The sequence below is a fragment of the Trachypithecus francoisi genome, unplaced genomic scaffold, assembly GCF_009764315.1.
Source record: "Trachypithecus francoisi isolate TF-2019V2 unplaced genomic scaffold, Tfra_2.0 Lachesis_group12, whole genome shotgun sequence".
NCBI classification, from domain to species: Eukaryota; Metazoa; Chordata; class Mammalia; order Primates; family Cercopithecidae; genus Trachypithecus; species Trachypithecus francoisi.
The window spans coordinates 86,976,372-86,991,948 of NW_022681457.1; the positions used below are offsets into that span (position 1 = coordinate 86,976,372).

Below are 15,577 nucleotides of genomic sequence, written 5' to 3' on the forward strand. Positions count from 1 at the left end.
CAACCCACCCGGCTCCTCCCTGGCCCGCTGCAAACTATACAAACTACTACTCCTGGCAGGCCTTGCGGCGAACCCTCATTACCCCAAGCTCTGGAGGGCTAGGGGCCGACTAGGTCAGGTCTGCTGTAGGATTCTGCTCCGGGGCTGGCGGCTGCTTCTTCCAGGCCTGACTGCCACTGAGTAGCCGAGGGGCCGCCGTGACCCTCTGACTGATTGACTGGCTGGCTGCCTACGTCGGCGCTCCTCAGGGTCCCAAGCTCCCCAGGCCGAACTTGGGGCAAGTGGAGGGTCGGCGGAGACAGAGCAGCCTCGACAGGGTTTGTAAGGGGCCGGGGCGGAATGACAGGGGAGCGGGGCAGGGGTGCAGGCTTTGGGGTGGGCGCGCCAGCCCGTGGCCAGTTTGGGCAGCAAGTAGGAAGAACCCTCTCGTTCCTCGCTCGCCCGCAGACTGGCCACTCCCGCCCAATTCGCGTCTTGGCGCCTCGACTGGGTGCGCAGCGCTGGGCCGCGACTTCAGGTGCGAGTAGTGGCGCTTGGCAGCTGGCCACGCGGTGACTGCAGCGTGAGCCGCGGCCACCACACTCCAGGGAGCCCAGAGCAGGAGACAGCTCTGGGTGTTCTGGCTGTGGGCCTGGGAATGGGCGTGTAGACGGCGAACCCCGTTGAGCCGCAGTCCTGTCGGAGGTGCTAACTGTGCATCTTGGCATCTGCCCACGGCCACAGGGTTGGATTGCTCAAGGGTTGTGCTGAGACCCAGCAAGGCTAGAGGCTAGTTTCGAAGCGTAGCTCAGGCTGAGTCTCAAGGCGGGCGACGACTGGACGGCCAGACCGGCGAGCTCTTGATGGATTTGTGGCCTGATTGTTTGGATTTGGTGCTTTTCACCTGTGGATGCGGTCTGAAGCCATGTCAGAGGGGTTGTTTGTGTTTAAGCGTGCATGTTATAGGCTATAGGAGTGATAATCTTGCCTCTCCCCCTCTGAGTTCAGGAACAATCGAAGAAATAAGCAAAGGTGCCAAGCAGGCTCCTGATGGGCACCAGCGAACTTGGGGACAGAGCAGTCCAAGCATAGAAACCCTGGCAAGCCTGGCCCTTCCTAGAAAGTCCTTTCTCTCTCTCTTCCACCCTGGTTTGTTACTCCATATGCAAAAAATATTTGAATGTCGCTCTTCCGCCCAAGGTCAGCCCTGGGCAGTGGGTGGTGGGGGTGACACCCGAGTCTGCTGGGTGCCTAAGGATCTCCATCAGTCAGATGGCCAAGATGAGAGGGGATGACAACCCATACCTCATGTAGGCTTTCCCGCAGCAGGTGTTTTTATGCTGGGCAAATTGGGCTTCCAGCCTCTCGGTTTCAGGGTTTCCTTCACCCGACTCCCTAATGTGCCCGATCTCCCTGGGCACCTAAGACGTCTCAGCCAGAGCTGCCACATCAGAAGTCCGTGATTCACTGGTTTTTGCCAGTTGGTTGTGATACACAATGTCAAAAGTGTCATTAAGGCACAGCTGGAGGCGCAAGCTGAGAGGAAAAGACTCCACAGTTAACAGGACATGCCACCACTGCCACCCAATTTAAACTGTCGCAGGCTGACAAATGAGAAGTCGCCGTGTTTGGACGGTCCCAACATCCAGTCCCAAGGAAGCTTCAAACCGAGTGGCCAATCCACATGTTGGACTACAGTACCCAGAAGTAATTTCGGTACTACGATATATTTTTCGCGACTCAATAGCCTTGCAGGCCTGCGGAGGAGCTTTGGGGGCGGTCGCCTGTGAGCATGCGCAGAGAGACTATGGGCGCGTGGTGCTCACGCTTTGGGTGTCTTGACTTTTAAGTTTTTCTGCTGGTTTCAGGAACGCGACCGGCAGCCTCGGGCAGGGGAGAGAGGACTGTAGGTCAGAGAAGAGACGGCGATTGGCCTCCAGGAATCCTCTGAAGCAGGAGACTGCCCTATCCAGGTTACCCTTCCCAAGGGGAAGCCAGGGTCTCCTTCAGAAAGCTGAGGCAGGGCCGGGGCCGGTGGCTCACGCCTGTAATCCCAGCACTTTGCGAGACCGAGATGGGCGGAAAACCTGAGGTCAGGAGTTCAAGACCAGCCTGGCCAACATGGCGAAACCCTGTCTCTACTAAAAATACAAAAATTAGCCGGGCGTGGTGGCGGGCACCTGTATTCTCAGCTACTTGGGAGGCTGAGGCAGGAGAATTGCTTGAACTCGGGATGCAGAGGTTGCAGTGAGCCGAGATAGCGCCACTGCACTCCGGCCTGGGCGACAGAGTGAGATTCCGTGTCGAAAAAAACAAAAACAAAAAAACCACTTCTGGAGGTGAGACAGCTCCTGTCTGAACACGAGGACGGAGATGACGCCCACCCTCGACTCAGTGCCTCCTGGACTGACTTGCCACCCCATCGTGGTTATTTTCTGTTTTTATCTTTTTCAGCAGAAGATGACTCAATACCGGCCTCTGCTTGCCGTGCAGGAGGCCCTGAAGAAGTGCTTCCTCGTGGTGGAGGAGCAGCAGGGCCTGTGGCAGAGCGCCCTGCAGGACTGCCAGCCTCTCCTGTCCTCCCTCAGCAACCTGGCAGAGCAGCTGCAGGCCGCACAGAACCTGCGGTTCGAGGATGTGCCGGCGCTTCGGGCCTTCCCAGACTTAAAAGAGCGGCTGAGGCGCAAGCAGCTGGCAGCTGGTGACATCGTCCTGGACAAGCTAGGGGAAAGGCTGTAAGCAGCTCCGTAGTGCTCTTTCCTGGTGGAAGGATTTTAAAACGAGATGTTTTATATGTAGCTAGTATCAGTCCAGAAAGTGTTTTTCTCCTTAAAAGCGTGGCATTTGGAGATATCTCAACCTTCCTTACTTATCATCTGGGGCAGTAAGACCTCTGTCAGAAAGTCATTTTCTGGCATATTCCTTGTCAGAGACTAGGCATGGCAGTGGTGGGCTTAGTGGAAGTCACAAAAGAAGAACAGAAAAGGAGCGGAGAAAGCCTGTTAGCTCCGCCCTATAGTTTTCTTTGGTAAAAGGCAATGAGGAGCTGTGTAAACTTAGTAGGTGCTAGAGCTAAGGGCTTTATATGTATTACGTTATAAAGGCTCTTCAACATATCTGTGACTTAACTGCACTTAATTCCATGCAGGTAGGAAACTGAGGCTCCAGCAGATTGCCCGTGGTGACACAGCCAGAAAAGGGTAGAGCTGGGATTCTAACTCAAGTGTGCCTGACAAAAAAGCTAGAGCTCTTAATCACCACTTTGTTCTGCTGTAGGTTGGTGTCTTTGTGCCCAGTAGTAGCATGTCTCCAAGTTCTGATATGCTTGTTGTCAGACCCAGTATCTGTGTTACAGATTTTTTTTTTTTTGAGACAGGGTCTTTCTCTGTCACCGGGGCTGCAATGCAGTGGCACAATCACAGCTCATTGCAACCTTGACTTCCCTGGTTCAAGTGATCCTCCCACCTCAACCCCCCAAGTACCTGGGACAACAAGCGTGCACTTCCATGCCCAGCTAATTTTAACATTTTTTTTGTAGAGATAAGGTCTCACTATGTTGCCCAGGCTGAGAGTTACAGGTTATTGAGGACAGAGGAGAGACAGGGCATGTGTGGCCTTTCCTTGAACCAGAACAAAAGGAAGGTCCAGTATATAGAGTCTGTGCCATAGACTAATAGGAAACTGTCACAGATGAGGACTTTCCTTGTATTTATTTGTGCAAAATACATTCATTAGGCACCTTGTGGGATGCCAAGCACAAGGTGCCAGGAATACAACAATGAACCAGACTTAGTTCCTGTTCTTAGTTGAGTAGAAGAAATAAACAATCAGTGAATTAAATTGTGGGATGTCCTAAGATATTGATAAGTATGGCTTGTGTGGAGGAGGGAAGCTTTTGGGGAGGAAGTGATATTAAAAACCTAATGGTTGAAAAGGTGTAAACAGAGTCAAGATGTGGGTGTGAGTAGTGTGCATAGAGAATAGTATGACTGGCTTGGCACAGTGGCTCATGGCTGTAATCCCAGCACTTTGGGAAGCAGATCACTTGAGGTCAGGAGTTTGAGACCAGCCTGGCCAACATGGTGAAACCCCGTCTCTACTTACTAAAAATAAAAAAAGTTAACTGAGTGTCGTGGTGCACTCCTGTAGTCCCAGCTACTGGCGAGGCTGAGGCAAGAGAATCTCTTGGACCCCGAAGGCAGACGTTGCAGTGAGCCAAGACTGTCCCACTGCACTCCAGCCTGGGTGACAGAGCAAGACTCTGTGTCAAAAAAAGAGAAAAGTATGACAGGAGCAGAGGCCTGGTAAGAGATGAGATCAGCTGAGTATGGCAGCTCAGCCTGTAATCCCAGCACTTAGGGAGGCAAAGGCAGGAGGATCACTTGAGCCCAGAAGTTTGAGACCAGCCTGGGCAACATAGTGAGATCCCATTCTCCACAAAAAGGAAAGCAAAACGAAAAAAAGATGAGGCTGGGTATGGTGCCTCACACCTGTAATCCCAGCACTTTGAGAAGCTAAAGGCAGGAGGATCATTTGAACCCTGGAGTTTGAGACCAGCCTGGTCTCAAAGCCCAGGCAACAAAGTGAGACCCTGACTCTACAAGAAATCAAAAAATTTCTGGGTGTGGTGATGTACACCTGTGGTCGCACAGGGCCTACACAGGGGGCTGAGGCAGGAGGATCACTTGAACCCAGAAGGTCGAGGCTACGGTGAGCCATGTTTGTGTCACTGCACTCCAGACTGGGTAACAGAGTGAGTGGTAACTCTGTCTCTAAAAAAAAAAGAAAAAAGATAAGATCAGAGAGGTAAAGCAACTCATGAAATGATGGGTAAGTTATGTAGAGGATCATATGGTTGCTAGATCTGTCTGTCACCTCTGACAGAGTCTCACTCTGTCACCCAGACTGGAGTGTAGTGGCACAATCTTGGCTCACCGCAACCTCTGCAAGATCATTGCAACCTCCACCTGCTGGATTCCAGTGATTCTCCTGCCTCAGCCTCTCGAGTAGCTGGGATTACAGGTGCCTGCCACCACACCTGGCTAATTTTTGTGTTTTTAGTAGAGACAGGGTTTCACCATGTTGGCCAGGCTGGTGTTGAACTCCTGACCTCAAGTAATCCACCCTCCTGAGCCTCTCAAAGTGCTGGGATTACAGGTGTGAGCCACCACGCCTGGCCTTTAATGACATTTATATACCATTGTATTAACAGAACAGGTTTACTATAAGTTGTATACTTTTTTTTTTGAGATGGAGTCTTGCTCCATCACCCTGGCTGGAATGCAGTGGTGCGATCTTGGCTCACTGCAAGCTCCGCCTCCTGGGCTCACACCATTCTCCTGCCTCAGCCTCCCGAGTAGCTGGGACTACAGGCACCCGCCACCACGCCCGGCTAATTTTTTGTATTTTTAGTAGAGACAGGGTTTCACCGTGTTAGCCAGAATGGTCTCGATCTCCTGACCTCATGTTCCGCCCGCCTCGGCCTCCCAAAGTGCTGGGATTACAGGCGTGAGCCACCGCGTCCAGCCTGTAAGTTGTATATTTTTAAAGGGTGAATTTTATGGTATGTGAATTATATCTCAATTTGAAAAATAGAACACTGCCTGTCAAAGCCTACCACCCAAGAGGCACTTGGTTTTTTCTAGTTCAGTGGCTTTCAGACTTTGGACCTTGACTTAGAGGAAGAAATATATTTTATATGATTCATAGACACACATACATGCATATATCACTGGAATGTTTCACAAAACAATATGAGTGCTTTACTTAATGAAATGAAATGATGGGTAAGTTATGTAGAGGATCATATGGTTGCTAGATCTGTCTGTCACCTCTGACAGAGTCTCACTCTGTCACCCAGACTGGAGTGTAGTGGCACAATCTTGGCTCACTGCAACCTCTGCAAGATCACTGCAGCCTCCACCTGCTGGATTCCAGTGATTCTCCTGCCTCAGCCTCTCGAGTAGATTTTGTCTTTTATTTATTTTTATTTTATTTTTAGAGGTAATTTCACTCTGTTGCCCAGGCTGAAGTGCGGTGGTATGATCATAGCTTACTGTAGCCTCTAACTCCTCCTGCCAGTGTCCTGAGTAGCTGGGATTCCAGGAGCATGCCACCATACCTGGTTAATTTTTAAAATTTTTTGTAGAGACGGTCTTGCCATATTGCCCAGGCTGGTCTCAAATTCCTGGCTTTAAGGTGTCCTCTGGCCTTGGCCTCCCAAAGTGCTGGGATTACAGGCATGCCATTGTACCTGGCTGTTTTTTTAAAAAAAGTTTTAATTAAAAAAAATTATATTTACTTTTGAGTTGGAGTCTCGCTCTGTCGCCCAGGCTGGAGTGCAGTGATGCAATCTTGGCTCACTGCAACCTCTGCGTCTGGGTTCAAATGATTCTCGTGCCTCCCAAGTAGCTGGGTCTGCAGGTGTGCACCACCATACCTGGCTAATTTTTGTATTTTTAGTAGAGGCAGGGTTTTGGGACATTGGCTGGTCTCAAACTCCTGACCTCAGGTGATCCACCTGCCTCAGCCTCCCAGAGTGCTGGGATTACAGGCAACAAACCGCTGCACCCAGCCCCTTTCTTGAGTCTTGAGCCACCCCTACATCCAAGGCACCGTCACTAATCTCCTTAGACCAGTGGTCTCGACTGGAGATGGTTTTTCTGTGAGGGGACATTTGGCATCATCTAGAGGCATTATTGGTTGTTATGGCTTATGAAGGGTATAGGTGTGGTTTACTCCTGTCGTTTAGTGGGTAGGGGCCAGGCATGCTTCTAAACGTCCTACAATGTACAGGGCAGCCCTTCACAACAGAGAATCATGTCCATAATATCAGTAGTGCCAAAATTGAGAAACCTTCCTTTATACCTGTCTCATGATATTGCCTAACGTCAGACTCTTTCTTGCAGAGCCATCCTCCTCAAGGTGCGAGACGTGGTCAGCAGCCATGTGGAGCGAGTGTTTCAGATCTATGAGCAGCACGCAGACGCAGTTGGCATTGATGCTGTCCTGCAGCCTTCAGCAGTGAGCCCCTCTGTGGCTGACATGTTGGAATGGTTGCAGGATATTGAGAGACATTATCGAAAGGCGTATCCTTTGCACACATTTCAGGTCACGGCCAGAGCTATTCTAAGTCTTTCAAATTTCAGTTTTCACAAGATTGGAAAACTATATAGTTTGAGTCAGTTCTCTTTGGTTCCTGAACCTGGATTCTTCCTGCATTCCTTTGTATAATCCTTCCTCTAATAATTTACTGAGTCGCTACTACCTGTCAGGCACTGTTCTTGGTGCAGAGAGACAGGCATTAAAAAAGGAAAGTAGAATGCCAGATGGCGATAAGTGCTATGGAGAAAAATGAACCTGGGAAAGTGAGGAGTGAGGGTGGGGTTGTGATTTAAAATAGGGTGGTCAGAGCAGGCCTGATGAGAAAGTGATATTCGAGCAAAGATCTGAAGAGGGTAAGGGAAAGAGCTATTTGGGGAGAGAAAGTTACTAGGCAGAGGAAACATCAAATGCAAAGGCCTTGAGGTGAGAACATTCCTGGTCTATTCAGGAAATAGTGAGGAGGCTAGACTAGAGTATGAGGAGGAGCCTAATAGCAGATGAGGGTAGAAAGATGGGGGGCTCGACTTTCTAGGGCCTTGAAGGTCTTTGAAAGAATTTGGGGTCCGGGTGTGGTGGCTTACGCCTGTAATCCTCACACTTTGGGAGGCTAAGGTGGGAGGATTGCTTGAGCGCAGGAGTTTGAGACCAGCCTGGGCAACATGGTGAAACCCCGTCTCTACAAAAAATACAAAAATTAGCCAAGCGTGGTACGTGCCTATAGTCTGTAGTCCCAGCTACTCGGGAGGGTAAGTCTGGAGGATTGCTTGAACTGGGGGAGGTTGAGGCCACAGTGAGCTGAGATTGTGCCACTACACTCCAGCCTGGGTGATAAAGTGAAACTCTGTCTCCAAAAAAAAAAAAAATAATAATAATAATTATTATTATTATTTTGGGCCAGGCATGATGGTGTGCAGCTTAGTCCCAGCTACTCAGGAGGCTGAGGTGGCAGGGTTGCTTGAGCCTGGAAGGTCAAGGCTACAGGGAGCCATGATCACCAGCCTGGGTGTTATCACCAGCCTAGGTGACAGAGCAAGACCCTGTCTCAAACCGCCCCCACCCCCACCAAAAAAAAAAAACACATCCGAGTGACAGAAAAAGCTCTTAGAAACTTTTGATTAAGGAGTAACAGGATAAGACCTATGTTTTTAACAGTATCATTCTGGCTTCGTTCTAGGGTAAGATTTGGGGTAGTAGGGGCAAGGGTAAAAGCAGAAAGACCAGTTAGTTGAAGCTCTAACATTTTTCTCTCAAAAATTTTTTTTTTTTGCCTAGGAGATGGGGTCTTGCTGTGTTGACCAGGCTGGTCTTGAACTGGCCTCAATGATCCTACCACCTTGGCTTCCCAAAGTGCTAAGAGTATAGGTGTGAGCCACCATGCCTGGTCTCTCAATTCTTGTCTGATACCTGATTTTAGCCTTTGGCTTAGGTTTCTGCCTTCATGTGAATAACCTCCAAACCCCAACTTTTCTTGTCTCTAGACTTTTGGTTTCCTGCAGATGCCTCCAACTGGATTGTTCTTGGAACTGCAAACTCAAGTTTAAAATTGAACTCCTCAATCTAGCCATCAAATTCAGCCCCCTTTTCCTTGAGTTGTAGAACCCACCCTATTTTCTCTTTTATTTATTTATTTTTTGAGACGGAGTTTTGCTCTTGTTGCCTAGGCTGGAGTGCAATGGCATGATCTCGGCTCACTGCAACCTCCACCTCCCAGGTTCAAGCAATTCTCCTGCCTCAGCCTCCCAAGTAGCTGAGATTACAGGCACCCGCCACCACATCCGGCTAATTTTTGTATTTTTAGTAGAGATGGGGTTTCACCATGTTGGCCAGGCTGGTCTCAAACTCCTAACCTCAGGTGATCCTACCACCTTGGCCTCCCAAAGTGCTGGGATTACAGACATGAGCCACTGCGCCCAGCTTATTTTCCCTTTTAAATGTGTTGGTAGCAGCAGTAGTAACAGCAAAAGGAACATGGGCAGAAGGAGCAAGAACTGCGGCTGACATTACTGAGCACTTGCTACGTGCTAGAGTGTTTACACAGTCCCTCGTCAAGTCCTTTCCCTCTGTTTCTCTGGTGCTTCTTTGATTTTCCTTCTCTGTCCCCTCTGCTGCTTACATGGCTTCTTACCTCTCACTTGGATTCTTAATTGCATGTAGCCTGTTGACGGGTTTCTCTGTCTAGTTTCTTTCCCTCTAAGCTGACTCCAATTAATGACCTCTATTTCTTCAGGAAGTCTGGCTCTGATCCTGCTACTTAGGATCAGAATTGTACTGTACAGTATAGGAACAGCTCCTGTTGCTAATGGGATAAAGTTCAGAGCCCTGCCTTGGTACTCAGTACTCTTTCTGTTCTGGCTTAGCCCACCTTTCAGCCTTTCTGACTGCTTTCCATGTGGCGTCCATGCTGAGCAGACTGGAAGATTTGCTTTCCCTGAATTCATTCTATGCGTCTGTGCCTTCATTTATGTTTCCTACCAGCTGGGGTGTCCCTGCTTCCTCTGAATTGCATGTATTTATCCTCTGAACCTCCACTAGCTTTACCTCTCATGTCACTTTTGTTCTTTCTTTTCAGGATCTGGTTTTGTCCTCACCATGCTGAGATCCCAGATTTCAGAGATGGCTTCATTCCTCTTTCCCTGTAGCACAAAGCCATATTAGTAAACAGTTGCTCAGGAAATATTTGTAGCATAGGTGAATCAGGCCCACCTGGTAAAATGTAAGGATATCTGCACTTTCATTTTTATAGCTCCCTCTGGTTCTCACCAGGGTGTTTTTTTAACTTCAGCATATTTCATTTTCTTTTGAGCAGTCCTTAACTTCCAGAAAGGTACCTGAAGAGAAAGTATCTTCTTTCCTCTATCCGGTGGGGAGACTTGGCAAACATCCAAGCTTTGCCCAAGGCCTGGGACCGAATTTCAAAAGACGAACACCAAGATCTTGTACAAGGTACTGGTTTGTGTTCTTCCTTCGTGTCTCCTCTCCTCCTTTCTCTCCCTGTGGCTTACCTCTTTGGAAGCTTTAGGAAGGTACCCTTGCTGTGCTTCTGTGTTTTATGTTCTCAGGAGAGGTTTTAATGCCATTTTTTCTTTCTTCCTATTTCAGATATCCTACTGAATGTTTCCTTCTTCCTGCAAGAGTAAGGAAGCTGTGCATATCTGGAGACCATGGGCACCACAGTTGAAGACTGACATTCTAAACCCTGATGTTTCTAAAGAAATGTCAGTATTTCAGTCTGACGTATTTGAAATATCAGTGCCTTGAACCTGAGGACTGGGTCTTGGGGAGGATTAGTGCCTAGATGTCTGATGTTGGAGCTGCAGCATGCCAGGCCATGGCTGAGAGTATGTGAGCCACACCTTGCCCTTTTCTGAGGCTCAGGGAAGTGGATGGAGATAGAGACACAGCAGGAAAGACGGTGCTGAAGAACATAGTGCCTTGCCTCCATTGTAGACTTGAAGAGGTGGGGAAGCGAGGACAGGAGGCAAAGAGCCACACTGCCCTTGGCATCATCCAAAGCATTGTCTGGTTGACACCAGGTCCTGGTTTTGTGTCTTTTGTCAATATCTGAATCCTTGACAAAAGAAAAAGTGATTTTGATGATTTAAAGAAATAAGGGTGATTTTGACAGAAAATATATTTTAAAAATAGTGACCAATTGCAATAGTTATCCTCAAGCCAATTTCCAGAGCTTGCCACCAGGGGGAGGTGGTGCAGCATGAATCATTCTGAATGCTTTGTCTTTGAAGTGTTCCCCTATTGCTGTTACTGTCTCAGAGGAAGTAACTGGGCATGGTGAGACTCCTAACATGACGGGAGGTTTTTTGGCCAAAGCTGGCATCTGACTTGCCACATTCCTCTGAATCTGTAGTACCTGCAGGGGTGGGAGAACGCCAGCCCAGAGTCAGTCCATCAGGGTTACATTTCCAAGGCCCGCTGCCTTCGTCTATGTAATGGCTGTGTTACTTGCAGACCTTTCAGCTTCCCAGGGTGTTGTAGAAATCTTGGTCATTGAATGTGAAGGGACTTAGTAAAGGGTATAGATATTTTTCAAAAATGAAAATAACTTTTTTTCTTGTAAGTGATAAGCTTTTATAAAGATCATAGGAAAACTAGAAAAAAATGTAAAATGTAGAAAATTGTAAAACAAACTTCATTAGAGATATTTTGATATGTATCTTTTCAGTGTCTATTTACAAATTTTTTCTTTTAACATAGATAGGGTCTCACTGTATTGCCCAGCTCAAACTCCTCAAGGGATCTTCCCACCTGAGCCTCCCAAAATGTTGGGAACACAGGCGTCAGCCACTGCTCCCAGTTAATTCACAAATTTTTTTAAAGAACAAACATGGAGCCGGGCGCGGTGGCTCACGCCTGTAATCCCAGCACTTTGGGAGGCCGAGATGGCGGATCACAAGTCAGGAGATCGAGACCATGGTGAAACCCCGTCTCTACTAAAAATACAAAAAAAATTAGCCGTGCGCGGTGGCGGGCGCCTGTAGTCCCAGCTACTCAGAGGCTGAGGCAGGAGAATGGCGTGAACCCGGAGGCGGAGCTTGCAGTGAGCCGAGATCGCGCCACTGCACTCCAGCCTGGGCGACAGAGCGAGACTCCGTCTCAAAAAAAAAAAAAAAAAAAAAAGAACAACATGGTATCATTGATACATACTGTTAGGTTGTCTTTTTTTAAAAACCTAATATAATTTATTCATCTTTTTATAAATATAGCTCAACACAGTTATATTCCTTTTGTGAATGTATTATGTCTACAATTTACCTTTTTTCTTATATTTTACATGCATTTTCCCAAATCTTTTTGTTTTCCTATCTGTAAAAGTAATACATTCTGATTATGAAAATTTTAAATGTTACATAGAAATGTACCATTATCTATCTGCCAGATAATTATTATTAATAATGTGTCTTTATTTTTCCAGAAATTAAAAAAATCTATCATTGCAAATCTAAGTATTGCAAATAAAACTTAAAAAGCATTTGAGGATCAAGTCTTATGTTGGGCTCTGGGGACAGAAATAAAAGAGAGCCCTAGAAAGGCTCACAGTTCCACCAGGGAAAGATTAATGTGCAAATAAATCACTGATATCTTGTTAAAATTTTGATTTTGATTCTGTAGGTCTGGGATGGGGCCCAGATTCTGCATTTCAAACGAAGTCCCAGCTAATGGTACAAGGACCAGACTTTGGATTGCAGAGATTTAAGTTGTAATAATAAAAGTGTCATAGTGGAGGTAAAAACAGGTGCTGTGGGAGAATAGAGGTGATAACTAATTGCCTGTGGGACTCCTTGATGACAGTGACATTTGAGGTATGCCTTGGAGGGAATTTTACTTGGGGCTAGGAGTGGGATGCAGGGCATTCCATGCACAGGAGACAGTCTAAACAAAGGCCGTGTTTGAGGCAGAATGGAAGCCAGCACTTGATGAAAGTTTGCTGTGTGCCAGGCATTGTGCTTGTTGCCTTTACCCTCCAGAACTGACAAGTAATAGTTCAGTATCGCAAATAACGAGTTCACAGATGGATGGAAGGATGGCAGGAAATGGGTCAGTAAGGGTGGACTGGAACCAAATTGTGAAGAGGATTGTGAATCCCAGCTCAAGCGTTTGTATTTTGCTCTACAAACGGGAATTGCTTGCTTATGTGTATGCATGTGTAATAAAGAGGTTTTTAAACCTCCCTCATGGAAACAAGTAATGGCTAGGTAGAAACAAGCATGTTTTTGGTGCTCAGTGATAACTATATAGTATTGAAGTATAATTGTTACTGTTTTTATTTTGTTCCCTGTTAGTATTTTGTCTGTTAAAATGCCTTTTCATTGTTCTTTTTAAATTTAAATTAAATTTTATTTTTTTGAAACAGAGTCTCACTCTCACCCAGGCTGGAGTGCACTGGCACGATCTCAGCTCACTGCAACCTCTGCCTCCTGGGTTCAAGTGGTTCTCCTGCCTCAGCCTCCTGAGTAGCTGGGATTACAGGTGCTTACCACCATGCCCGGCTAATTTTTGTAATTTTAATAGAGACGAGCTCTCACCATGTTGGCCAAGCTGGTCTCGAACTCCTGACCTCAAGTGATCTGCCTGTCTTGGCCTCCCAAAGTGCTGGGATTACAGGCGTGAGCCACCACACCCAGCCTGGTTTATTTTTTAAGTGATACATCAATATTGTAAAATAGGTATGCAAGAGCATACCTATTAGGCTGGGCACAATGGCTCTTGCCTGTACCAGCACTTTGGGAGGGCAAGGTGGGAGGATGGCTTGAGGTCAGGAGTTTAGACTAGTTGGGCAATGCTGTCTCTACAAAAAAATAAGAGCCAGGTGTAGGGGTGTGTGCCTATAGTCCTAGCTATTTGGGAGGCTGAGGTGGGAATTTCCTTTCCTGAAGGCAACCAATATTGAATGTTTCTAGTGTATCTTTCCAGAAATACTATGCCTGTGTGAGTGTAGTGGGTAGGTATCCTCAAAGACAGCCCCCAGTGCTCCCACCTCTGGTATTCATGCCCTTGTGTACTCCCCTCCCCTTCCAGATGGACTTTTTTTTTTTCTTTTTTTTTTTTTGAGACAGTCTCACTCTGTTACCAGGCTGGAGTGCAGTGGTGTGATCTTGGCTCACTGCAACCTCCACCTCCCGGGTTCAAGTGATTGTCCCGACTCAGCCTCCCGAGTAGCTGTGTGCCGCCATGCCCAGCTAATTTTTGTATTTTTAGTAGAGACAGGGTTTCACCATGTTGGCCAAGATGGTCTCGATCTCTTGATCTCATAATCTGCCTGCCTCTGCCTCCCAAAGTGCTGGGATTACAGGCGTGAGCCACCACACCTGGCCACAGATATACATCTGATGAATAAAATACTACAAAAGTAGTAGGATGTTACTTCTGAAATAGGTAAAAAAGACTTCAGCTTCCATCTTGGGTGCTCTCTGTCTCTGGGATCACCCACCCTGGGGAAAGGCAGCTGCGATGCTGAGGCAGCCCTGTGGAGAGGCTCATGTGAGAGACCAATGCCTGCCAACAACCATGCGACTGAACTTGGAAACAGATCCTCCCTCCCACAGTTGAACCTTCTAATGGATCCACAGCCCCTGCTGACAGCTTGACTACAGCCTCTTGAAGACCCGAGCCAAAGGCAGCCTGCTAAGCGGTGCCTGGATTCCTGATCCATGTAAACTGGGATAATAAATGTTTTAAATCACTAAGTTTGGGGGCCATTTGTTCCACAGCAATAGATAATCACTATAACAAAGAAACCTCCCTTCGTTTTATATGAATGGTAACATACCATATACCCACTTTTGCACCTTGTTCTTTCCTACTTACTGTATCTTGGAGTTCATTCTATATAAAGAGCTTCCTTACATTTTTTTTAAAAAACAGTTGCTCAGATTTCTGTTGTGTGGGTAAACCATAATTTACTTAAATCGCCCCTTAGGGTGGACATTTGTTTCCAAAGTCTTAACACCTATTGGTTTTTGTAATAGCAACCCCCCTGCACTCCCACTCTTGTTCATTAGGCCTTCCCCCGATCCCCTGGAATTTTCCATTTAGCTAATCCCACCACCTTCCAACAAAAAAAGTCAGTATTTTTACTGGAATCATTAAATTGATAACTAATTCAGGGAGCATCACCACAATGGGAATACTTCTGGTGCTCCTCCTTTATGTATGCCACTGGCTTATGAAGGAAGACATCAATGTGAGTTTTGTTCTCTGTTTCTCCTCAGCTGGGTCAGAGCCTCTTGCTCTGTCCGTGTAAGACAGTCTTGGGATGAAATGAAGAGTTTTCGTTTCCCTCTATCCTGTCCCTTCCCATCCACATCTAGAAACTGACCTTCAGATTCTTCTCTCAGAGTAAGGCTTGTCTCAAGTAATTTCCCCTAAGTCTATTTCCTCATCTGTATAGGAGAAGTGATGATATGTCTTTACATGGTTGTAAGGTTTAAGTGAGAGGAGTAGTGAGGGCTTTTGGTACATTTATCAGCATTTAAGGGATTGAAATTCACTTAAGTTTTATTAGTCACTCACTAAGTGTATAGCTCTGTGCTAGGCTCTTTAATATTTTTTTAAACCCTCAACAAGTATTGAAACAAGTATACTTACTTCCATCAGGTAGATGAAGAGACGGAGACAGAGACCTGGTAAGTTTTCTAAATGCTCGTAACGTGATGAAACATCTGCAAAACTCAACTATAAATTCCTGGCCACTGCCAAGCAGAGGATGCTGTTTTCCAGGCACGTTTTGTCCAGCTGGTGGCTCTGTCCCCTTACCCAGTTTGCATTTTTGCACTTGCCTCTTTAAACTTTTGATTTGATTTGTCAGTGATGTTGCCAGAATTTGCTCCAGGGCTTGCCTGGTTCTGGTGAAAGGTGCTTTCCCCCACACCACTGTTCCCTCTCTGCCACAGAAGGCAAGAGCATGCCTAACATCTACTCAGCTGTAACAAGGGTGAGGTTTTCTGATACCCAGTCCTGCACAGGACATGGATCCTGC

At 47.0% G+C, this 15,577-nt stretch overlaps 1 protein-coding gene across 7 annotated transcripts; it reads left to right on the top strand.

The window, feature by feature from the left end:
• Positions 1-16: 16 nt before the first annotated feature.
• On the top strand, positions 17-12,070 carry CUNH1orf109 (chromosome unknown C1orf109 homolog). Of its 7 annotated transcripts, none has more exons than XM_033227060.1 (6): positions 17-317; positions 2,434-2,714; positions 6,888-7,067; positions 9,904-10,026; positions 10,183-11,425; positions 11,726-12,070. In XM_033227060.1, exons 2-5 carry the CDS (start codon positions 2,440-2,442, stop codon positions 10,259-10,261), a joined length of 657 nt encoding a protein of 218 aa, XP_033082951.1. In that variant the 5' UTR covers positions 17-317; positions 2,434-2,439; the 3' UTR covers positions 10,262-11,425; positions 11,726-12,070. The 7 variants fall into 7 exon arrangements, with proteins under 7 accessions (XP_033082951.1, XP_033082950.1, XP_033082949.1 ...); XM_033227059.1 differs by having other exon boundaries at positions 18-317; positions 2,437-2,714; XM_033227058.1 differs by lacking the exon at positions 17-317 and adding an exon at positions 375-1,695 and having other exon boundaries at positions 2,437-2,714; positions 9,908-10,026.
• Positions 12,071-15,577: the final 3,507 nt, after the last annotated feature.